The sequence below is a fragment of the Daucus carota genome, chromosome 8 (genome assembly GCF_001625215.2).
Source record: "Daucus carota subsp. sativus chromosome 8, DH1 v3.0, whole genome shotgun sequence".
In the NCBI taxonomy this organism is placed as follows: Eukaryota; Viridiplantae; Streptophyta; class Magnoliopsida; order Apiales; family Apiaceae; genus Daucus; species Daucus carota.
The window spans coordinates 30,564,322-30,589,249 of NC_030388.2; the positions used below are offsets into that span (position 1 = coordinate 30,564,322).

General features: G+C 36.0%; 4 protein-coding genes across 4 annotated transcripts; all 4 read left to right on the forward strand.

The window, feature by feature from the left end:
• The first annotated feature begins 1,331 nt into the window (after positions 1 to 1,331).
• On the forward strand, positions 1,332 to 3,910 carry LOC108200045 (chromatin modification-related protein eaf-1). Its single transcript, XM_017368104.2, has 2 exons — positions 1,332 to 2,449; positions 2,806 to 3,910. The coding sequence occupies exons 1-2, from the start codon at positions 1,425 to 1,427 to the stop codon at positions 3,698 to 3,700; spliced, it is 1,920 nt and encodes a 639-aa protein (XP_017223593.1). The 5' UTR covers positions 1,332 to 1,424; the 3' UTR covers positions 3,701 to 3,910.
• A 2,936-nt stretch (positions 3,911 to 6,846) lies between these two features.
• Positions 6,847 to 15,110, forward strand: LOC108198540 (uncharacterized). The gene is made up of 2 exons (XM_017366294.2): positions 6,847 to 7,907; positions 14,768 to 15,110. The coding sequence occupies exons 1-2, from the start codon at positions 6,911 to 6,913 to the stop codon at positions 14,908 to 14,910; spliced, it is 1,140 nt and encodes a 379-aa protein (XP_017221783.2). The 5' UTR covers positions 6,847 to 6,910; the 3' UTR covers positions 14,911 to 15,110.
• A 3,431-nt stretch (positions 15,111 to 18,541) lies between these two features.
• On the forward strand, positions 18,542 to 19,684 carry LOC108198542 (uncharacterized). The gene has a single exon (XM_017366296.1). The coding sequence runs from the start codon at positions 18,542 to 18,544 to the stop codon at positions 19,682 to 19,684; it is 1,143 nt and encodes a 380-aa protein (XP_017221785.1).
• A 3,634-nt stretch (positions 19,685 to 23,318) lies between these two features.
• LOC108198890 (auxin-responsive protein IAA32) lies at positions 23,319 to 24,428 on the forward strand. The gene is made up of 4 exons (XM_017366660.2): positions 23,319 to 23,563; positions 23,681 to 23,917; positions 24,002 to 24,110; positions 24,199 to 24,428. Exons 1-4 carry the CDS (start codon positions 23,419 to 23,421, stop codon positions 24,278 to 24,280), a joined length of 573 nt encoding a protein of 190 aa, XP_017222149.1. The 5' UTR covers positions 23,319 to 23,418; the 3' UTR covers positions 24,281 to 24,428.
• The last annotated feature ends 500 nt before the right edge of the window (positions 24,429 to 24,928 follow it).

Sequence of the window (24,928 nt, forward strand, 5' to 3'; positions counted from 1 at the left end):
ACCCTTTTCATAAGATTATTAATTTGTTATATATAATTAAAAATAATGTAAGCATTCTTAAAATGATAATTTTAGATACACAGTTGAAACATGGGTATCATATATTAATTATTAGAAATACTAATTAATTTTTTTAGACTGACTAACCTTTTATATGTATTACGAGGATGTATATTTTTTTAAAATTTTATTTTTCATTATACTGGAATATTAACATATAAGACACTTTCATGCCCGCAGGATCATCAACATCACGGCCTAATCAACATTTACGATCAATAAATATCAAATACGGAGAAGCTGGAATACCGATTTTCGAAAAGTGAAATAAGATTTTATATTTCATATTTGAGTAAATAAAGTAATCAGCTGATTTGGAAATTAAGAGAAAAATTATACATTCAGTGGTATATACGTTATTACTTTTAATAACTACAAGCTAAATTTTAATAATATTAATGTGATCAATTTTTGATGAAAAATTGAATATAAAACTTGTTAAAATCCGAATGTAATAATAGACGAATATTGATCATGTTATTAAAATGTACCGCATTACAACAACGAGCAACAAAATTAACTAATGTCACCTTTAGTGACGTTATATTAAGATATTGACCTTAGCAAATTATAAAATTGAGTGGCATATGTTTGAGATCATATACGAATTGTGGATTGAGAATTGAAATATTTGATGACACAAAAGAATCATCAGTATTATTTAAACAACATCCATTTTAATTATATGATAAGTAATAATCAGATTAACAACTCCGAGGGAACATTCATATATTTGATGAGACATCACTTATGATTGTAAAATAAAATTTGATACTCTTAACATGAATTCAAGATCGAAAGGTATGAAAAAATGAAAAGAACGATCGATATAATCAAACATAACAATTTAAAGCATATGGCAACAAAATAGAATGAGATTAAACAATACCACTATCTTTATAATAATATTTTTATTTTTGCTCTTTCATTTCTTTTTAGGTCAATTGATTAAATTTCTCGAATTATGTACGAACATTATAAAAATGTTAGGAATCGGAAGTCGATGAAAACATACAATCTATTGAAAAATATTTCAATCAAAATTATTTGAACACAATTCTTATAATAGAAAGAATATTTCTGTTTTAAGAAATTAAATTATAGGAATCAAGGACTTTCCATTTCAACCTGTATTTACACGAACTTAACCTCCACTAAAATAATCCACCGAAAAAATAAAACCTATAAAATAGCAAAAGAAAAAAAAAAATTTAAAAAAACGGTACCCTACATGCCACACAGAGAAAATAAAAGCGAATAAAAAAGTGAGAAGTCAAAACGAAGAGAAACAGCTGGACTTGACTAATAGTCTAATATAAACCCACACCATCTTCTCCACCATCTCTCTATTCACCTGCGCCACCATGGACCCACCTCCCGCCGCACCCACCGCCACCGAGTCACTCAGCTCCCTCAACTCGTCCGATTCCCACCCACCCACCAACTCGGTCCCCAAATTGCGGCTCATGTGCAGCTTCGGCGGCCACATAGTCCCCCGGCCACACGACAAGTCGCTGTGCTATGTGGGCGGCGATACGCGCATAGTGGTGGTTGATCGGAGCGCTTCGTTGACCGAATTGATTGGCCGATTGACGAAGACGTTGAGTGGGGGGAGTGGAGCGGGGTTTGTGTTGAAGTATCAGTTGCCGAGTGAGGATCTTGATTCGTTGATTTCGGTGACGACGGATGAGGATTTGGAGAATATGGTGGAGGAGTATGATCGGTTGAGTGGGAATTCGGGGAGGGTTTCGAGGATTAGGTTGTTTTTGTTTCCGGAGAGGCAGGAGATGAGTTCGGGTTCGATTGGGAGTTTGTTTGGGTCGATCAAGTCGGAGGATTGGTTTTTGAGTGCGTTGAATGGGGGGAGTAGTGGAGGGGGGATGTCGGGGTCGAATTCGGTGAATTCGTTGTTGGGGTTGAATGAGGAGGTTGTGGTTGGGGGGAGAGGGGGGATTGGAGGGGTGGTGGGGAGGAATGTGGATGTGCATTCGGTGGTGGAGTCGTTGGATAGGAATTCGAGTTTTGGGTCGGATGTGCATTTGTCGGGGGTAGGGGGGAATTTGGCGCATTTTAGGGTGGAGGAGAATGTCGGGGGAGATGGGAGTGGGAATGGGATTGGGAAGGTGGAGGATGGGGGTTTTGCGGGGAGTGAAGTGGGGAAAGTGGCGGTGGCTGGGAATGTGAGTTTGGAGAAGGTTGTAGGGGATAATGGGGGAAAGGTTTTGTCTGATGATGAGAAGTCGGAGCATGGGGGGACGGGGTATAGGAGGCAGTTGCAGCAGCAGCAGCAACAGCAGCAAGCTCAGTTGATGGCTTCGCAAGTGAATCAGAAATCGAGTGGTGGTGGTGGCGGGGGTCGGGATTTGGCTTCTCCTGATTCTGTTTCGAGGTACTTGAAGTGTTCTCATCATTTATTATATTTTGTTGCCTGAATTGAATTAATTGATGATTGAGGTAGATTAGTTAATGTTTTTGGATTGAAATGTTATACTTTCATTATTAAACCGGCTTAAATTTTTGATGTGCTAGTTTATGGTATTTGGTTCTTGATATAATCACTTGCATATGTGCTCGACTAGGTATAAAACTATTTAAATGTAGTTCATTTTTCTAGATTTTGTTAGCCGTTAGGTTGCGTAATGCTTGCGTAAGTTGATGCTTAAAGTTGTTTCGTATTAATAGTCTTGTATGCGTGTGACTCTGTGAACTGCTATAAGTTGAGCTGTTCGCTTTTTGTTTGTATAGCGATGGTAGCATGTCGAATCCATTGTCTCGCCAAAAGCCAATGATGTATCAAGACCCAAATATTCAATATGCACCACCTGTTCAGGGTAGGGTTACTGCCAATCCTGTTGAACAGAAGATCACTGATCCAAGAATTCAAATGCAACAACAATATCAAGACTCTGGGTATTTGTTGCCGCCCCAATTTGATCCACAGCATCATCCACAGTTGCATCAGCCGCAGTTCATCCGTGCTGGATCGCAGTATATCCAACATCTTCCTGTGGGAGCAGTGCCAATGCCATCATACTATCCTGTGTATTCTTCCCAGCAACCACAACATTCTCACCATCCTGCACTTGAGCAGCAATACCCAGTGTACTATGTGCCTGCTAGACAGACCCAAGCGTACAGCATGCCTGTGCAACATGCGGAATATAGTGAAGCGGCTGGTGGAGCACCATCTAACCGTCCCCAAGCTGCCCCCTCTGCTGCTATGGCTCCCCCTTCTTCGGGTCAGTATAGCATGGCTAGTAGTGCTACTGCCCCTAAATCTGAAGTGCCGGCTAGTATGTACAGAACATCAAATACTGCAGCTGCGTCAGTTGTTCAGGTTCCTTCTGGTCAACCTCGGCCCCAATATGTTGGCTTCTCACAAATTCATCATCCCCAGTCAAGTAATCCAAGTCCAGCTACTGCTACGACGTACGCTTATGAATTTGCTGATCCAACACAAGCACATGTGTACTATGCTCAGCCCCTGGCACCACAAATGGCTCCTCAATACCAGACTATGACCTCTCCTGCACCTCAAATGGCTGCTCAATACCAGACAATTCCCTCTGCCGCGCCTGAAACTACTGCTCAGCTTCCAGCAGACAGCATAAAGCAGCAAGTTAGAACTACACAGACCTAGCAGGTGAGTAGAACTTGATGATACTCTGTTCGGGGAAGCGTTTGATTTTCTTATGGATTCTTTCTTTTATACTTTAAATTTCTAGCTATTGGTTTTGGTTTGTGGTATGTAATTGTGATAGGTAATAAGAACTTTGAGATTTTTTTTATTTTTTTTACATCAGTTACTTATTTGTTTATTGTCTATAAAATATTTGACTGTTCGGAGACACCGCCGTGATTACACCCTCATATATACTATTTCTGCAGTCTACTTGTCAGTTATTAGATGCATGTTTATGCAACAAATGTTTTGAATCACATGGTGCTTGGTTGTTTGTAGTTGATGGTTATGATGTCGGAATGGTGATATTATAGATTGAATGTTGAATCTTTCTGCCTGGCTTTCCTCACTTCCTATATGATATTACTTGAATTTCCTGGTGCTTTATGTTCCTGAAAAAATTAGTACTTACAAGGTAGACTTTATAGTCTGCGATCATGCCAAATTGCTCCATGTACTTGTGTTATCGACACAATCATCTTTCATGCTTTGGCAAAATCTCGATTCCTCTAAAATGCATTTAGGTGTTTTCCCATGTTCTAGACAGTGACCTCAAAGTTGCATTTTTGGCTGTACCATAAAATCCAGACCATCTTGAAGTTTTCTTATGCTATACTTATCCATCCCTTTCCATACCGGTCCTACATTCTCGCCTTCTTTTGGTAAAATGTTCCTCCCATCTGGTTTTTATGATTGTAGGGGCTTCTAACCTGGAATGTTTGTTCATGAATCATGACATTGTTGAAGTCTAAGGTTGAATGCAACCCTGTCACCGGGAGCGGATCTAAGTTATTTTTTGAGGGATGCACCAAACACATTTTCTGAAAACGCCAATTTTTTTTAGAAAAGACACATGTCCCCGACTTCGGGTGCCTCTCAGTAGATCCGCTTCTTGATAACACCATCTCATATTGGCAGCAGTTGCCCACTTTCTAATCTCTGTCGTTCTGTATATGGAAACATCATAAAGTTATAAATATTTCTTATTGATTGCAATTTGCAAATATTCCAGGACCTGCCAAATTGTTGTCCTCTTAAATTCGTTGTTTTATTTTCCCTCAAATTCTTATCCTCATTCCTTTTTGATGATATATAATGTCGCACTGTCTTAATAATAAACGATTCGGTCAAATTTTTCAAAAAACAAATTATGTGCAATTACCTTGATTCAAACGATCTGGTCAAATTTTTCTGGAAACAGACTTTTCCACGGACTCAACCGACCGGTGTGGTTTTTTTTTGCCCCCCCCCCCGACACAACGGACTGCCGGCCGGACTGGTGTGGTTGAACAAGAAGCCTGTATAAATTTTATTACCTAATCCGAGCGTTGATATTTATTTTTTTATTTTGTCATTCTTATCCAAATTGAAAATTCTAAAGTAGATTGAAAGCACATTTTTTCAGATTAGCTATTTTTAGCGGAATTTGATCCAAAAAAAAAAAGGTTCAAATATTTTTCACAATATGAATATTACATACATCTGGATTTAGAATAGATATCCTTTTTAATATATTATTTTTAAATTTTAAATTATTAAACGTTTCTAGACAAAACAAGTAATTTGTGCCGTGTAGCTAATTTCTGTCATAGAAGTAAAACTGAAAAGCGTCAATTTTATACAGAATCATAACATTTACCCGGTCTCTGATTTTTAACTAAAATGCATCTTTGTAGCCTTTTTGCTCTTACTTTAAATTCGTGCCAGTTATATCCGAGTTACATAAAATGCAGACCGTCTTCAACTTTCGACTATACAAGCTTGCTGTCCTCTATAAATTTTTTTTTTGGTATGTGAATTTCTTGTTGTAGTCGAGAGAATGATGTTAGAATCAAACTCATCACTCTTAAGTAGTGTCGTAAAAAACGGAAATTGGGCTTAATCGGTGAAGTCACATAACAAAAATTAATCGGGGATTAATTGGATTGGTCGGGGATTAATCGGATACTTAATTAGTTCGGCAAGTTACGGAACATGAATTAATCAATGATTAATCGTGATTAATCACTGACTTGTAGAACAAAAATCTTAACTAACTATATATGTATTTTACTGCGTTGAATTATATCGGGGAAGTAGCTCAATTGGTAGAGCATCACAAATTTTCACCTTGAATTCATAGTTCATAGGTTGGTTTCTTGCTGAAACAAAGATCGAGGTTCGATTCCTCGCTTCTCCATATTTTTTCCACATCATATGTATATTAAATTTATAAACTATTTGTCATTTTTTTATAATAGAAGTCATGAAATAAAAACAAACTATTTGTCATTTTTTTTATAATAGAAGTCATGAAATAAAAACTGGAATGAATATTGTGCCCGGATATTTAAAAATAAATATATATAGTTAAATTATCGAATCAGTGACATCTCTATTATATTACACTAAGCGATCCTATGTATAATTTGTAATATTAGAATTCTATATAATTTTGGTCATTCATAAATTATCATTTTTCTCTATTTTTTAAAAGAATAAATTATAAATAATTAAATAAAACGTAAATAGTGAGAGAGATATCAACATGTGTCCTTTTAATTATATAATATATTCTACTCGAAAATAAACACTAATAATGATGTAAATTTTCTTAATTCTAATTCTGACGTGTTCTACTACTTCAAGACAAACACATCTTTAGCATTATCTGCTACTGAATGTCCGTATAAATTAAATGATTTATCGTCATTTTTAAAATAAGTTATTATATACTTATAATAATTTATATCAGTCATGTTTTGTCTTTAAAATCAATAAATCTTTTTCAGAAACCCACATGACCTTCAACGATCACTAAAATTTATTATTCAAAATTTTAATCATGATGTTCTTCGTTCTTGGTTCTTGTATCCTAAATAAGTGTGGTTTTGTTCTTTTCCACATATTTTAAGATTTTTTACACGTTTGTTAAAATAAAATTCAAAAATTTCTTTTATAAATAAAAGTATTGATAAGAAAATTTAAAAATAATATGTAGAATGACGTTTTTTCTGCACTTCAAATCATTCACTCTATTATGATTTGTTTGTCTTTTTATTCACAAATAAAAAAATTAATTTTATGTGTGCTCGTAAAAATACTTGAGAAAAACCGAGAGACAAAGACCCTGTATAAAAAAACACGCACACATGACACAACGCAGCAGTAGCCCTAAAAACAAAATCAATGGGGGAGGTGCTTTGGTGCCGTATATGTGAAACAAATCGCAAAGCTTCGCAGCATAACGACTTCGTATTTTGTGATGTCTGTGGTCTCGTCTTCCGTGAATATGATTTCTCCCCCGAATCGCCGCCCATACAACACCCCGTCCGCACTCTCGCTCACGAACTAGGTATTTCCGACCACTACGCAATTGGGGATGCGATTGTATGTTTTGATGAAGCTTTTCCTTGTTTGAGATCTTGTGGAGTAGATGCAGCTGTTTGCTTGTACATCGGTTGTCGCGCCAACCAAGTTCCTGTTATGTTGTTGGACTTTTCGGTGAAGATGTGTGTGAGTGTGTATTATTTGGGGGTTCGTTTTCTAGATGTTTGTGAGTTGTTGAGTATTACGATTGATGGTTTTAGGCCGCCTCAGATTGATGATCCGCTTTTCATGATTAATCGGTTTATGTTATCTGAGAAGAATAAAAGAGATTTCGGTGTCCAGTTGACTGCGTTGCGGATTTTGGCGGCTATGAAGACGGATTATGTGGGAGGGAGGAATAGACTTGGGGGATTGTGTGCTGCTGCTGTGTATATGGCTGGAGGATATGACAGCTTGGATGTTGATGATGTTGTTCCTGCCGTGGAAGCTGTATTGAGTCCTTTAGAGTTGGTTGAGTTTGACAGCTTGGCTAGTGAGTTTAGAAGCGTTGCTAAGGAGTATAAAGATCGTTATGGCAAAGAATGTATGATGGGGAATGTGGAAGATCTTTGTCCACATAATAATGTTGACAAGTTTTGTCGAGTTTGTTATAATAGGTTTGTGAGGCTTTCTGAATACTTTAGTAATGGGGGATCGGATGCTCCCACTTTTTTGGAAAACAATGCTAGTGAGAAGAGGCTGAGTTCACTTATCAATTTTGATGCACTGCGTCAAGTCTTTGGAGATGATGTAGCTGAGAGTACAAATGCGCGAAGTCAGGAGTCCAACGACACTAGTAATGCCATGGAACAAGGACAAGCACTACGGGAAAACAGGACATAACCGACCGACAGAATCGGTCGGTTATGAAGAATATCGGTCGGTTATAAGCCTAAAACCGACCGATATGGCTGGTCGGTTAAACCCTGGTCGGTTACGTGAATTGGTCGGGTTTAATCCTTAAAACCGACCAAGTGAGTGGTCGGTTATGTGCCTTTTTGTTCCAAGAAAAGTGGCCCCACTTGATGCCACCTGTCACCACGTGTCAACACGTGTCACAACACGTCAGAAGCCACTAGTAAAACCGACCGACTGAAGTGGTTGGTTTTGTGCCTTTTATCTGGGTTGACTTTGACACAAAACCGACCGCAGTCAACCTTCTGCCACGGTCGGTTATGTGCGGTCGGTTATGAGCCGGTCGGGTTTGTGACAGTAGGTCACCCTGATTCACATAACCGACCGTCACATAACCGACCGACCTTTGTTGAAGACGGTCGGTTTTCTGGGTTTTATGTGATGAGCACGGTCGGTTATAGTTGAATGTGGTCGGTTTTCTGGCATCAATATGGTAAAAAGTGGTCGGTTTTGTGACCATTCGGTCGGTTTTGCTGGTGAAATTTTAAAAAAAATGCAGCAGAATCTGCAGTTTCCAATCAAACAATCAAACCAACAACAAAATCAAACCAAACAATCAAAACCAAGCATCCTCAACAACCAAACATCACCAAATACCAACAACAAAATTAAATGAAACAATTCTAATTAAACCAAACATACTAATTACAAATCCAAACATAATCCAAACATTCTAATTACAATTCAAAATCCAAACATACTAATTACAAATCCAAACATAATCCAAACATTCAAACCATTGTCTTAATATTCAAACATTCAAAACATTCAAACTAATCCAAACATTCAAACTAATCGGTCAATGAAACATCGGATGATTCACCACCATCTTCGCCACCGCCTTCCCCACCGGCTTCACCACCGGCTTCGCCTTCACCCTCAGCATCCGTGTTTTCATCCGTCTCCTCGTCCACATCCGTATAATCTTTCTCTCCCTCTTGCGCAGTTGCCTACAAAAACATGTCAAACAATTAGAAATCCATTCATTTTTACGTATCAACCAAAAACAAAAAACAAAGCATTAAGTCATAATTTTATTACCATTTTAGCACGAGCATCCATTTTTTGGAGGACATCCTCGAGCAATGTCTCTACAATGTGCACAACCTCGCCGCCAAGAAGGTTATTCCATTCCGCCCTCCGAGCCGGGTCAGCGGCTGGATCGGACGCCTCGAGGGCTGTACGCGCAAAGGTTGTTATCTCCTCATCCGATAGGCGACGAGCAAATTGTAGAGGATTGGCACGGGTTTCATTGAGCACATTGCGGACAATCGGGAGGAAGATGGAATCGGGAACCACTGAATTTTGTGTTGGAGCGGATGAGGATGAGCCGGCGCCGCCACGGGTGGAATCCCTATAGCGCGTGGCTAGTGTTGGGATCAAATCACTAGCTCGAGCTTTGGGGAACCCCACAACATGGTTCTTTTTTGGCCTCTCGCCTTGGGGAACCTCCATTGCTTCCATCCACCAATCCCAAGGCTCATCCCGCTCCCCCGTTTGAGTAACCTCCACCGGCATACGATCAAGAATGGAGGCATATCGTTCCTACACATTTATCACAATTGATTAGCATTCATGGTTATGATATAAACAATTAATTAAAGTGCTAAAATTAGAAGATATAAGCATTAATTAAACATATAAACATATTGACGTATTCATGGTTATCACAATTAATTAAAATGCTAAAATTAGAAGATTACCGCAATGCGCATAGCGGCGGGGGTAGTATATATCCGGCTCTCGGGAGTGGAGGTGATCCTAGTGTGGCATTCATCCCACACCTCAAGCTTTGTCGGACTTTTAGACAATTTCTTTTTCATGTTCTTGAATTATACCACAAAATAACTTATATTAGCATTTGCATTATCATATTATATATTATATAATTATAAGGTAAAAACAAAATGTGTGTGTGTGTTTGCATATTAAAAATAGTACTACCTCGCGCACACGGTTGAAGGAGCGAGCACCCGCGCTATGCAACCTTTCCACGCGTTGCCGATTAGTAGCTCCAACTTCCGACCTATGCAAGTGGCCTTCATCCGTGTCCCAATACTTGAGAAGATCTTTCCAAAAAATGATATTCCAATATTCCGGTTTCAAAGCCAACTTCGAAACCCCTTCCTCCCTTGACTTCCTCTCGATCCTCCTCTTCAATTCATTCATGGTCCTTTTGATTGTGACCTTTATGTGATCTTCAATGATAGCTTTGGCTTGTGAACGGCTTTGACCTTTCAATTGCCTATAATATTTCTACATAATATCAACAAGTACAAGGATTAAAATTGAATAATCAAACCAATTACCAACAAAATCAATAACATATTATGTAAACAAAAATGTACTTACGAGAAACTCCTCAACCCTTAGACCGAGCCACTTTGGGTAAGCCGCGTCTATGTCACTAAACGTGTACTTACCCAAAGGCCATCTTGCCCGAATAATCGCAAGCAAAGTCTTTTTTGCCTCATTATCTTCAATACTATATAAGAACATTATAAATATTAACTCGTGAACAAATTATTAATAACTAACGCACACTACATATATTTAACACTAAAAACCATTACAAATCACTACAAAACACAACATATAAAACAATATACTTACTGTCCATCGGAGATATTGATCCGTCGAGGTCTTGTTGGTATCTTAGCTCCAAAAATGCCGCATGAATGTGACCGTGGCATCCTCACAACTCTTCTCGCCGGTTCCTCCTCCGCCTCCGCCTCCGCCTCCCTCGTGTTATGCTCCGATTCGGTTTCCGAATCCGTTGGCTCGTCACGCAACCCCGTCTTTCCCTTTCCTTTTCCCTTGCCTTTTCCCTTCGCCTTCTTTTTGTTTGTACTACTACCGACACTCTTTCCCTTGCCTTTGTCGGTGTCCTTGTCCGTTGCTTTCCGTTTTCTTGCCATGATATATATCGTCATTGAAATCATGACGACTATCATCACCCAACCAAAGAGCCCCTACAATACAATTCATTAAAATTAAGTTACAAAATATACAAATTATACTAAGACAAATTACAAAAATTATACAAACACACACATTATACAAATTACACAAACTATACAAGCACATACAAACACACATTATACAAATTAGAGGCCAAAAATTATACAAACTATACAAATTATACTAAGACAAATTACAAAAATTATACAAACACACACATTATACAAATTACACAAACTATACAAGCACATACAAATACAAACACACATTATACAAATTGGAGGCCAAAAATTATACAAACTATACAAATTATACAAAAAGAAATTACAAAAATTATACAAACACACACATTATACAAATTACACAAACTATACAAACACATACAAATACCCCTTTGGTTCATCCGAAGCGAAACTTGAAAAATTAAGAAAAAATTCACCCCACATATAACCGACCAACAAATTACACATAACCGACGAACAAATTGCATGCAAAATTTCTCATACACGTATATGCTAATTAACACATACAAACATACTCACATACACAAATACATACACATTAACAGAAATTAACACAAACTTATACATATACACACATATATATACAGATTCACACATACAACCAACATATACAAACTAAAAATTGAAAATTTTAAAAAGAGAAATAGAATCGAGCATACCCCTTTGGGTTCATCCGAAGCAAAACTGAAACGAGAAGGGGCTTTCTTCTTCCTAGCATAACGAGCCCTCCTAATTTGAGAACCGAGCACAAATGGGCAGCACAAATCGAGAACCAAAATCAACAATTGAAGAAGAGCAGCAGCAGTTGAAGTAGAGAGAGCCATTTGCAGAGAGATTGAGAGAGATTGAGATTGATAGAGAGAGGGGAAGTTGAGAGCGAGAGAGATTGAGAGAGATTGAGCGAAAGAGATTGAGAGGGCTGAGAGTTGAGAGAGGCAGTTGAGAGGAGATGAGAGGTTAAAGAGAGTTAAGGCAATAATATAAGTAACGGCTGTCTTTTTTTATTTATACAGGGCATAAAACCGACCGACTGTGCGGTCGGTTATGTCATTGAATCTTCCTAAACGCCGTCGTTTAACTAAGGCGCGTCTTTTAATTTTTCGCGAAAAATTGGGCGCAAAAAAGTAAGCGGTCGGTTTTAGAAAAAATCGGTCGGTTTTAAGAAACCCTAAATTTAGGGTTTTATTATTAAACCCTAAATTTAGGGTTTTATTTAATTAAATAAAAACCATAACTTTTAATATTTTAATATTAAAAATATTAGGATGCTATTATATATTAATAGCTAGTATTATTTAATAATATTTTAATTTTAAATCAAAAGTAATATTACTATATATTAGCAACTAATATATTTATTATATTCATAAACTCTATAATTATTCATATTTAAAGTAATATAATATTTTAATTTTAATATTTATCATATGTACTTCGATTAAGAAATATATATGCGTATTTCAAAAATGCAATCAATGTTCGATATTGCAGTGGATTAATCGGGGATTACTCGGTTAAATCGGCGATTTTTAATTACAACACTGCTTATGACATATATCAGTTAGGAACACGACATAGATCGGAATAATCTTAATTTCTAGGCACGTGAAGTAAATAGGAAACAAAAGTTAAAATAATATATATTAAAAATGAGCCAATAATATATAAACACATTGTATTGAATAGTATTGAGTCAGCGTACGATCTGCTTTGAATACTGTCAAAGAGGATGGGAGGAACAATGTTTACTTGTCACCGTGAGGAAAGGAGGAAACAAGAGTTATGTTTCACACCTTTCTCTCCGGACACTTCACTTGTAACCATACGTGTATCAGTCATGCAGAGATGATGAAGACTGAAGTGACTATATATATATTTATATTCAGAATATATTTTATATAAATATTACATGTAAAATAATATATATATATATATATATATATTTATATAATATATATATTTGTTTATATTATTATTATATATATATATATAAATAATAAATAATATATAGACTTTGACTGACTTTTACTTAAAACCGACCGAAGTCAAAGGGGAAAACGGTCGGTTTTACATGAGTGCGGTCGGTTATAGGTACAGACGGTCGGTTTTCTGGAGAAGCTCGGTCGGTTTTACTTGAGTACGGTCGGTTTTCTGGGACATTATATTTATTATAATATATATATATATTATGACAAATTAAATATGAAAACTTTGACTGAGTTTTACGCAAAACCGACCGAGGTCAAATCCTGCCACGGTCGGTTATAAGTGGTCGGTTATGAGCCGGTCGGGTTTGTGGCAGTAGGTCACCCTGATTCACATAACCGACCGTCTCATAACCGACCGAATTCTGTTGAAGACGGTCGGTTTTCTGGGTTTTATGTGATGAGAACGGTCGGTTATAGTCGAATGTGGTCGGTTTTCTGGCATCAATATGGTAAAAAGTGGTCGGTTTTGTGACCATTGGGTCGGTTTTGCTGGTGAAATTTTAAAAAAATTGCAGCAGAATCTGCAGTTTCCAATCAAACAATCAAACCAACAACAAAATCAAACCAAACAATCAAAACCAAGCATCCTCAACAACCAAACATCACAAAATACCAACAACAAATTTACACCATTGTATATCATTACACCATTATAAATCATTACACAAAATTAAACATCATTGAAAGTCATCAAAACCGTCATCATCTTCATCATCATCATCTTCCTCTTCTTCATTATTATCATCTTCCTCTTCTTCATTGTGTTCAACATCATCATCATCTTCTTGATTTTCATCATCTCGCAATTCGTCTTCTTCATCATCATCATCTTGATTTTCATGCCGAATAAATGGTATTTGTCCATATTGTGCAAAATCAACAAATAATGAAAATGAGCTAGCGGCATTAGATCTATCTTCTTGAAAAGCATCCTCTATATCGTTTTGCACAATAATTGACTCATCAATCGGACGACTTTTAGATTTGACCACCGTATATATTTTGCTTCGTGGATCCAATACGCTAGGAGCGTAATATACTTGAGAGGCTTGACTAGCTAAAATAAAAACTTCGTTAGATCTCAATCTTGAAGTTATATCAACCGTCACCACTCGATTCTTATCGATCCTCACACCATTTCCGAGACTATCAAACCAAATACATTTGAACAAATATACGTGATTGCATCCTTGATAAATAAGTCTCACAATTTCTATTAGTTGACCATAATAATCAAGATTATTTTCGTGCAAAGTTCCCTTAACAACAACACCGGAACCGGATGCGGATGATGTTGAAAATTTATATCCATTAACTTGACAAGTTTCAAAAGTCATGACCTTTAATGCCGGTCCTTCTAGTAAGTCCATGAAACGAGGTCCGTCTATCTCGTCTTTCTCAACCTTTTTCTTAAACCAAGCTTTGAATCGAGTTTTCACAATATGATCTAATTGTTGTGGCGTTGTCTCAGGACGTTGTCTCATAACTCGATCTTGGTACCTCCTACAATAATGCATAAATGTCAGTAACATGAATTTTTTATTTAAATTAATTTTTAATTATTTTTTCGCGGAACACAAAACCGACCACAAGAAACGGTCGGTTATAACAGTGCCATGTCATACATATAACCGACCGTTGCCGACGGTCGGTTTTATTTGTTGCCACGTCACCCAGGTCGACGTCGTTTTGTGATTTCGACGGGTTAAAACCGACCACGCGACCGTCGGTCGGTTTTATATGCGGCGGTCGGTTTTGTGCGGTCGGTTTTGACCTGTTTTCTTGTAGTGAAGCTAGAGAAGAAAATTGCGGTGATGCTCAGGGAAGAGAAGGTTCGGCTAACAAGAATGACCAGAGCGAAGAAGTTTTAGCGAATAAAGTGAGGAGACGATTTGCTCAACCAAAAAGAAGAAGATTAGGCTTGCAAACATGATCAGCCGATCAGGTAGGAGATGATCTGATCAACGATATCATGAATTGAACTTATCTAAAAAACTTGAATAAGCTCCACTAAATTATTAAACTAAAAAATCTTGTTCTTTAAGAACTCCAAAGCCATATCTAATGGCTTGTTAAATTTAAATAAATGAAGCTGCAGGTGAATTATGCAAATGATGCAGCCTATTTTCTAGATTGAGAGAGATCAATTTTAACAATTTATTTTGTCCCTAATCATATAAGATTTACTTGGTGACTTTTTCTTAACATCATATTATGTGAAATTAGTATGAAAAGAGTTAGATATTTAACACTGAATTAAAATCGATATGTTAAAGAGATTTTCGATCACATCACCTCACATGTGAGTTTTTATATCATTTTTGATAATAGACGTCACGAATAAAACCGAGAATTGTGTCCGAGTATTTGAAGATAAATGATATATACAATTTTATATCAATGATATATATATATATATATATATATAAGTTTTTATTTGATCCTATCCCTATATATATATATATATATATATATATATATATATATATAGGGATATGATCAAATAAAAACTTTTTTAAGTTACAAACTTACAAACTTTTTTTTATTCTCCCATCGTGTTAATCCTTAATTATAGAAGATATCCATGCTGAAATTTTTTGAAAAAACATCACAATTTTTAAAAATAACGCATAAATAAAGCGTGCTTTCAACACATTCGTAACTGGGGTTCAACATCAGGTGTTGAACACAAATTATCATTGTGTTGAATATAAAGATACTTAAATTATACCTCTGGGGTTGGGGTAGGGTCTAGAAACATAAATATTAGTTATATAATACGTTTAACTTAGTTCTTACATTGAAAAATTAGTTTATGTACTTCTCCAAAACAATTTTAATCGATATTCAACAAAAAAATGTTAAAAAATGTTGAACTCAAATTATATACGTGTTGAACCTATAAAGTTTGTAGGTTTGTAAGTTTGTACCAGAACCCACCCATATATATATATATATAGAGTTTTACTCCAATAGAAACCTCCTTATCCTAGAAACTAAAAACCAAACTGAAATATCACTAAATCCTAAAGCAAATACCACTAAATTTTTAAACAACCCCATCTCCACCTCCATCTTCATCAAACCCACCTCCATCTTCACCAACCCCACCTCCACTACCACCACCTCCGTCGTCGCCTCCTTCATAACCACTACCACCTCTACGCCGCCCACCCCCTCCATAACCACCACCTCCATCTCCATCTCCACCTCCACCTCCATTATTTCTTTAACAACACAACCTCCACACCTCCATCTTCACCAGGCCCATCTTAATCGCCGCTTCAACCTCCTTCAGATTCGTTCATACTTCTTTCTCCACCTCGACTCAACTTCAAAGGCGGAGCCGCCACTATTCCGGCAACGCTCCAACCCCCTACTTCAAGCCGCCCAAACCTCCGCTACAATCATCTTTCCTCCATCTCCACCTTCACCTCCACCATCTCCACCACTATCACCACCATCTGAATCGAAAACATGAACAGATCTGGAGATTCTAAGCTGGTTAATATCTGGAGATTGAATTTTCACTAAATTCTGCAGCACAGATCACTAAATCCTAAAGAGATAATCACTAAATTGTACTGAGAATATCACTAACTTGTATTGGTTTCTAGTTTTTATTTTAAAATTGGTTTCTATTTGATCATGAGCCTATATATATATATATATAGGGGCTTACTCCACTAGAAACTAAATTAGCCTAGAAACTAGAAACTAGTATCTGACCAATTTTTTATCACTTATTTTAACTACAAATATCACTCGTTTGCACATCACAAATCACTATTTCCTATACAAGAAATCTCAGAAATATAGATATATAAATATACATATATACAACATATATCATCATCATCTTCACTCATAACACATTGATGAACTTCCAGGCATCATTATAAACCCATTCCACTGCTACCGCGGTCACCTATACCCACGATTGACCTACCACCGCTTGTCACCATAACTTGCTATTACTAGTGATTATTTACCACCACCACACACCTCATCTCATCATTTTTTTTTACCATCATAGACCTCCTACAACTATAAATGATCATCAATAATCGATAACCACTAGTAAACATAAGTAAACTTTCTCAATTATCAACAATAAAAATCGCTAATTTAACTGCATAAAATAGTGATAAATAGCGTATAAACGAGTGATATTTGTAGTTATAAACAGTGATCGTGGGAGTGGTTTCTAGTTTCTAGAAGAACATTAGTTTCTATTTGATCACTTGCCTATATATATATATATATATATATATATATATATATATATATATATATATATATATATGTTGACAATAGTAGAATTACCGGACTGAAATGAACATAAAACACATTTTTGAGTTCAAGTTGAATTTCAATTGAACTTAAATACTTAGGAAGAAAATAAATGAGTTGAACTTATTTTAAATTTGAATAAGTTTTTATAGATTATTGAGAAAAAAAACCTTGTTCTTTAAGAATTCCAAAGTCATAGCTAATAGCATGTTAAATTCGAAGGAATGAAGCTTCAGGTATTTTATATAAAGGATTGCGCCCTGTTTTTTGGATTGGGACCATAAAGACTTGCGAATAGGAGATCGATTTTAACAAAATATTATGTCGTAAATTATATAAGATTTACTTGGTGGCTTCACTTCACACCATATTATGTGAGATTGGTATGGTAAAATTTACTTAGTGGCTTCACTTCACATGTTATTACGTGAGATTGGTATGGCAAGAATTGATCATCCAACATGGTTCAAACCGGTTTGTCTTAAAGACTTCCGGTCACATCACCTTAAATGTAAATCCTTGAAAAGCTACATAACAAATGTCATCGGGGACGTAGCTGAATTGGTAGAGCAATTACATTTAACTCTTTAAAGTGGAACTTGATAATGTCTGTTTGCTGCTGAAACAAAGATTGAGGTTCGATTCCTCGCTTCTCCATATTTTAATAATTTTTGATAATAGAAGTAACGAAATAAAAACAACTAGAGATCGGTCCAAATTACTCACTCTAACTAGGATTTTATTCTTTTTATTCACAATTAAAAAATTAATTCTATTTCATCAAAAAATAAATTAATTTTACGTGTGCTCGTAAAAATACGTGAGAAAAACCTAGAGACAAAGACAAGCCTCCTGCGAAGCCCACAACCCATTTTTGGCTTTGGGTTTCATTAGTTAGACCCTGTATAAAAAAAAAATCATCGAGGTTCGATTTCTCGTTTCTCCATATTTTAATAATTTTTAATCATTTTTGATAATAGAAGTAACGAAATAAAAAAAATTGGAAATCGGTTCAAATTACTCACTCTAACTAGGATTTTAGTCTTTTTATTCAAAATTAAAAAAATTAATTCTATTTCATCAAAAAAAAATAATTTAATTTTATGTGTACTCTTAAAAATACATGAGAAAAACCGAGAGACGGAGACAAAGACAAGCCTCCTGCGAGGCCCAAACCCATTTTTGGCTTCGGGTTTCATTAATTAGACCCTGTATAAAACAAAACACGCACACAGGCTACAAGCGCAGCAGCCGCCAGGAAAACAAAATCAATGGGGGAGGTGCTTTGGTGCCGTACATGTGAAACAAATCGCAAAGCTTCGCAGCATGACAACTTCGTATTCTGTGATGTCTGTGGTCTGGTCCTCCGTAGCTACGACTTCTTCCCCGAACCGCCGTCCAATCAACACCGCTTCCACACTTTCGCTCTGAAACTAGGTGTTTCCGACCACTACGCAATTCAGGATGCGATTTTATGTTTTCACAAAACTTTTCTTTATTTTCGACATTGTCGAGTCGTTGCCGCGGTTTGCTTGTACATCGGTTGTCGCGCCAACCGAGTTCCTGTTATGCTGATGGACTTGTCGGTGAAATTGCGTGTGAGTGTGTATTATTTGGGGGTTCGGTTTTTAGATGTTTGCGAGTTTTTGAGTGTTGAGGTTGATGGTTTTAGGCCGCCTCGGATTGATGATCCGCTTTTCATGATTAATCGGTTTATGTTAATGTTCTCTGAGGAGAATGATAGAGATTTCAGTGTTTTGTTGACTGCGTTGCGGATTTTAGCTGCTGTGAGGACGGATTATGTGGGAGGGAGGAGGAGACTTGGGGGATTGTGTGCTGCTGCTGTGTATATGGCTGGAGGATTTGACAGCTTGAATGTTGATGATGTTTTTCCTGTGGAAGCTGTATTGAGTCCTTTAGAGTTTTACTGGTTGGATCGTGAGTTTAGAAGTGTAGCTAAGGAGTATAAATATCGTAATGGCAGAGGATGTATGATGGGGAATGTGGAAGATCTTTGTCCACATAATGATGTTGACAAGTTTTGTCATGGATTTTGTCGAGTTTGTTATAATAGGTTTGTGGAGCTTTCTGAATACTTTAACATTACTGTTCCAAGGCAAGACGACCAGGTTTTATGCAGTGAGAAGAGGCTGAGTTCGCTTATCAATTTTGATGCACTGCGTCAAGTCTTTGGAGATGATGATGTAGCTGAGAGTACAAAAACGCCAAGTCAGGAGTCCAGCGGCACAATTAATACCATGGAACAAGGACAAGCTAGAGAAGAAAATTGTGGTGATGCTCAGGGAAGAGAAGGTTCAGCTAACAAGAATGACCAGAGAGAAGAAGTCTTAGCGAATAAAGTGAGGAGACGATTTGCTCAACCAAAAAGAAGAAGATTAGGCTTGCAAACATGATCAGCCGATCAGGTAGGAGATGATCTGGTCGACGATATCATTTTAAGGGATGTGAAGAGAATGAATTCTTTAGAACAAACACTAGTTTAATTCAAGGTTAAGGTTATATTGTTATGATTTATTTATATATATTAGAATGACCAGATTTATATAAACATAAAAAAACATTTATGAGTTCAAGTTAGAGTTTGAATTAAACTTAATCTTGTAAGAAAAAGAAAAACATGAATTGAACTTATCTAAAAAACTTGAATAAGCTCCACTAAATTATTAAACAAAAAAGCCTTGTTCTTTAAGAACACCAAAGCCATATCTAGTGGCTTGTTAAATTTGGATAAATGAAGCTTCAGGTGAATTATGTAAAGGATGCAGCCTATTTTCTAGATTGAAAGAGATCAATTTTAACAAATAATTTTGTCGCTAATCATATAAGATTTACCTGGTGACTTTTTTTAACACAATATTATGTGAAATTAGTATGACAAGAGTTGGATAATTTAACACGGTATTAAAATCGATTTGTTTCGGGAACTTCTTGTTACATCACCTTACATAGTTACATGTGAGTTTTTGAAAAGTTACAAGAAAATGGCATTAATAAGTCATAGCATTTGAAAAGTTACAATCGGGGAAATAGCTCAATTGGTAGAGCATCATTACATTTATCCATCTTTAAACCGGATGTTGACATGTTTTTTTTTTGGCTAAATGGATGTTGACATGTTTGTTTCTTATTGAAATAAATATTGAAGTTCGATTTTCGTATTTTCATATTATAATATTTTATATATCTTTTTGATAATAGAAATCACGAACTAAAAAGGGGAACGAATATTGTGTTTGGATATCTAAAAATAAATGGTATATATCATTTTATATCAATGATATATATATATATATATATATATATATATGTGGCTTATCTTCACCCGATATTATATGAGATTAGTATGGCGAGAGTTGATCATTTAACATGGTATTCAAACCGGTCTATCTTAGAGACTTCCGGTCACATCACTTCACATGTAAATTCTTGAAAAGCTACAAGGATATATCGATAATAAGTCATAACAAATGCCATCGGGGAAGTAGCTCAATTGGTAGAGCACATATATTCGATCATTCTTGGAATTTGATAGAATTGTTTCTTGTTGAAACAAAGATCGAGGTTCGATTCCTCGCTTCTCCATATTTTAATAATTTTTAATCATTTTTTATAATAGAAGTAATGAAATAAAAACAGCAGCAGATCAGTTTTAACAAATTATGTTGTCGCTAATTGTATAAGATTTAATTTGTGGCTTATCTTCACCCGATATTATATGAGATTAGTATGGCGAGAGTTGATCATTTAACATGGTATTCAAACCGGTCTATCTTAGAGACTTTCGGTCACATCACTTCACATGTAAATTCTTGAAAAGCTACAAGGATATATCGATAATAAGTCATAACAAATGCCATCGGGGAAGTAGCTCAATTGGTAGAGCACATATATTCGATCATTCTTGGAATTTGATAGAATTGTTTCTTGCTGAAACAAAGATCGAGGTTCGATTCCTCGCTTCTCCATATTTTAATAATTTTTAATCATTTTTTATAATAGAAGTAACGAAATAGAAACAGCAGCAGATCAGTTTTAACAAATTATGTTGTCGCTAATTGTATAAGATTTAATTTGTGGCTTATCTTCACCCGATATCATATGAGATTAGTATGGCGAGGCCAACAAGGTGTTGGTGTGGTGGTAGAACTCTTGTACCCCCTTGCGGGAGGTCGGGAGTTCGACTCCCCACGTGTGCGTGTGTAATCAACTAGCAAAAAAAAAAGAGATTAGTATGGCGAGAGTTGATCATTTAACATGGTATTCAAACCGGTCTATCTTAGAGACTTTCGGTCACATCACTTCACATGTAAATTCTTGAAAAGCTACAAGGATATATCGATAATAAGTCATAACAAATCCCATCGGGGAAGTAGCTCAATTGGTAGAGCACATATATTCGATCATTCTTGGAATTTGATAGAATTGTTTCTTGCTGAAACAAAGATCGAGGTTCGATTCCTCGCTTCTCCATATTTTAATAATTTTTAATCATTTTTTATAATAGAAGTAACGAAATAGAAACAGCGGCAGATCAGTTTTAACAAATTATGTTGTCGCTAATTGTATAAGATTTAATTTGTGGCTTATCTTCACCCGATATTATATGAGATTAGTATGGCGAGAGTTGATCATTTAACATGGTATTCAAACCGGTCTATCTTAGAGACTTTCGGTCACATCACTTCACATGTAAATTCTTGAAAAGCTACAAGGATATATCGATAATAAGTCATAACAAATGCCATCGGGGAAGTAGCTCAATTGGTAGAGCACATATATTAGATCATTCTTGGAATTTGATAGAATTGTTTCTTGCTGAAACAAAGATCGAGGTTCGATTCCTCGCTTCTCCATATTTTATTAATTTTTAATCATTTTTTATAATAGAAGTAACGAAATAAAAACAGCAGCAGATCAGTTTTAACAAATTATGTTGTCGCTAATTGTATAAGATTTAATTTATGGCTTATCTTCACCCGATATTATATGAGATTAGTATGGCGAGAGTTGATCATTGTATTCAAACCGGTCTATCTTAGAGACTTCCGGTCACATCACTTCACATGTAAATTCTTGAAAAGCTACAAGGATATATCGATAATAAGTCATAACAAATGCCAATCAAGGTTCGATTCCTCGCTTCTCCATATTTTAATCATTTTTTATAATGGAAGTAACGAAATAAAAACTCATTTTTTATAATGGAAGTAACGAAATAAAAACAGCAGCAGATCAGTTTTAACAAATTATGTTGTCGCTAATTGTATAAGTTTTACTTAGTAGCTTCTCTTCACACGTTATCATGTGAAATTAGTATGGCGACAATTGATCGTTTAACATGGTATTCAAACCGGTCTGTCTGAGAGACTTCCGGTCACATCACCTCACATGTGAATCCTCAGAAAGCTACAAGGAAACGGTGATAATGTCATAACAGATGCCATTGTGACAAGAAAATAATGTCTGTCTTCTGTTTCTCCAGTACACGCAGATAAATTTACTTTAAAAAGTAGCCACACATGGAAATTTGATTCTCTTATTGTACTGGTAAATAGTAATATGGTAGGCAATTGCATATAATTTCATGGTTGTAGTACATATGTTGGTCCAAGAACTATAACTATCATTATGGTGACCGGTCTTCTTGTTTTCGATCAGTGTCAGAACATAAGATGATTAGAAAGATCTTTGTAACAATGTCGGGGAGCAAATTCCAAATCTACTTTGTGCTTGGATAATCTAAGCCCATTCCTTGTTCTCTGATTCTGCTCATTTCTTCTTCGTCGTTGCATGTTAATTATGTCAGAATGCATTAACCTCTAATTAGCTTTACAATGATTGATAATGGGGTAAAAGTTGTTCTTGTTTTTCTATGTTCCCCACTTCTACTTTGCATATTTGTCTTAGCACATCACGTTTCTCCCCTTTCATGTCACACTAGGACGGACCCAGGGTGTGGGGGAGGAAATTGAGATCAAGACGATGTCGTTCTGGCCCTCTGGTTTTTTTTTCAAAATTAAAGTTTTCCTTTCGACGTAGTCACATTAGTTTTTGTTATAAATATGTATGGAAGTTGCAGGTAAGCCCATAATTCAGATTCACTGAATAGGTTCATAGATTCTGTCAGATGGACTCAAACACCTCAGAATATTTTATGAGTCATGGAAGCCTATCTTCGGTGTATTATCAGGGGAAAGAAGATGGTAATGTGATTGACTTGGGACTCAGTCTTAAGACATTGCAGCCACAAGCTTATCATCCATCCGGACATGGTACGTTCTTCCTTCAATTATTTTTCTGTACTCTAATATTGTTCTTGTTTTCAGATAGTTAAGATTGTTCTGATTTCACTAAGTTAATATTATCATCCGAATGTTAAAAAATTTTAGGAGACTACGGAGAGTTGATAGACTGGCAACAACTGCATCCACAGCTTAGAAGTTCAAATTATGATTTCACAAGAAATGTAACCTATGATTCTGCAGAAGACACCGATGGAGTGCAGAGCAAATCTCAGTGCACGTATGTCAAGGCTAACATGGACGGTGTAGTTGTCGGTCGAAAAGTATGCTTGTTTGATCACTCTGATTACTCCAGTCTTGCAATGCAACTTGAGGACATGTTCGGTATGCAAATTTTAAGATCCTTGCTACAGTATTTTAATCTAATCTTCTTCACTCAACAATATTTCACGAATTTTTGTTGTCCAGGGAAACAGTCTGTATCAGGATTACATCTTTTTCATGCTGCATCAGAGTTTTGCTTGTTTTATAAAGATAGCGATGATCAGTGGAGGACAGTCGGTGATATCCCTTGGAGGTAAATTTTCTTTTGTCAGAAACAATATATTTTAAGTTCTGTTATTTATCCAGTGCTGATTCTGGATTTGTTCAATGATTCTGAACAGGAAATTCATAGAACGTGTGAAGCGACTGAGGATTGTTCATAAGAATGAAGTAGGAATGTCTTCATCTGCATCATTTTCATAAAGTTTTCTATTATCAGTTCAAGCCTCGTTCAAAACCTTAAGGCATTACATTACTTGTTCTTCAATATTATGGAATTGTAAAACACCATCTTCAGTGTCTTAGTTAAATTGGTTAAATGTCCGAATTTGTTGGTTAAACTCTACTGCAGTGACGATACTGTTGTGGGTTTTTGCTTCCTGCAATTATCAACCAATTTCAAAAACTGCAGAACACAAAGGAAGAAAATCTTAATAATTAAAATTTAAAAAAAAAATATCTGAAATATCCCAGATGGAAGAATGGCCATGTCTTACAGGCCCCATCAAATTATTGTGTTCTTTATTAGCTGCCAGCATGGTTGTCCCGTACAAGTACTACAAGAACAATTGTTTCGCTTTCTTCTTTATTAGTTGTAATTTGTACTTATTCTCCGGAATTATAAAATTTTACAGTACTACTGTACAAGCTACTGAGATCCGATTTTGCTCAGAAGAAGGAATACATTCATGACTCATGACTTAAAAGTCCAACTTAAAATTTTATATCAATTTAGTCACTGACAGATGTTTACTTGATACAAAATTTCAAGTTAGTGACCAAATTGAATCAATTTTGAAATGAGTGACTAATTTGATATATTTGAACCAGACGAGTGATGAGTTTGATCTT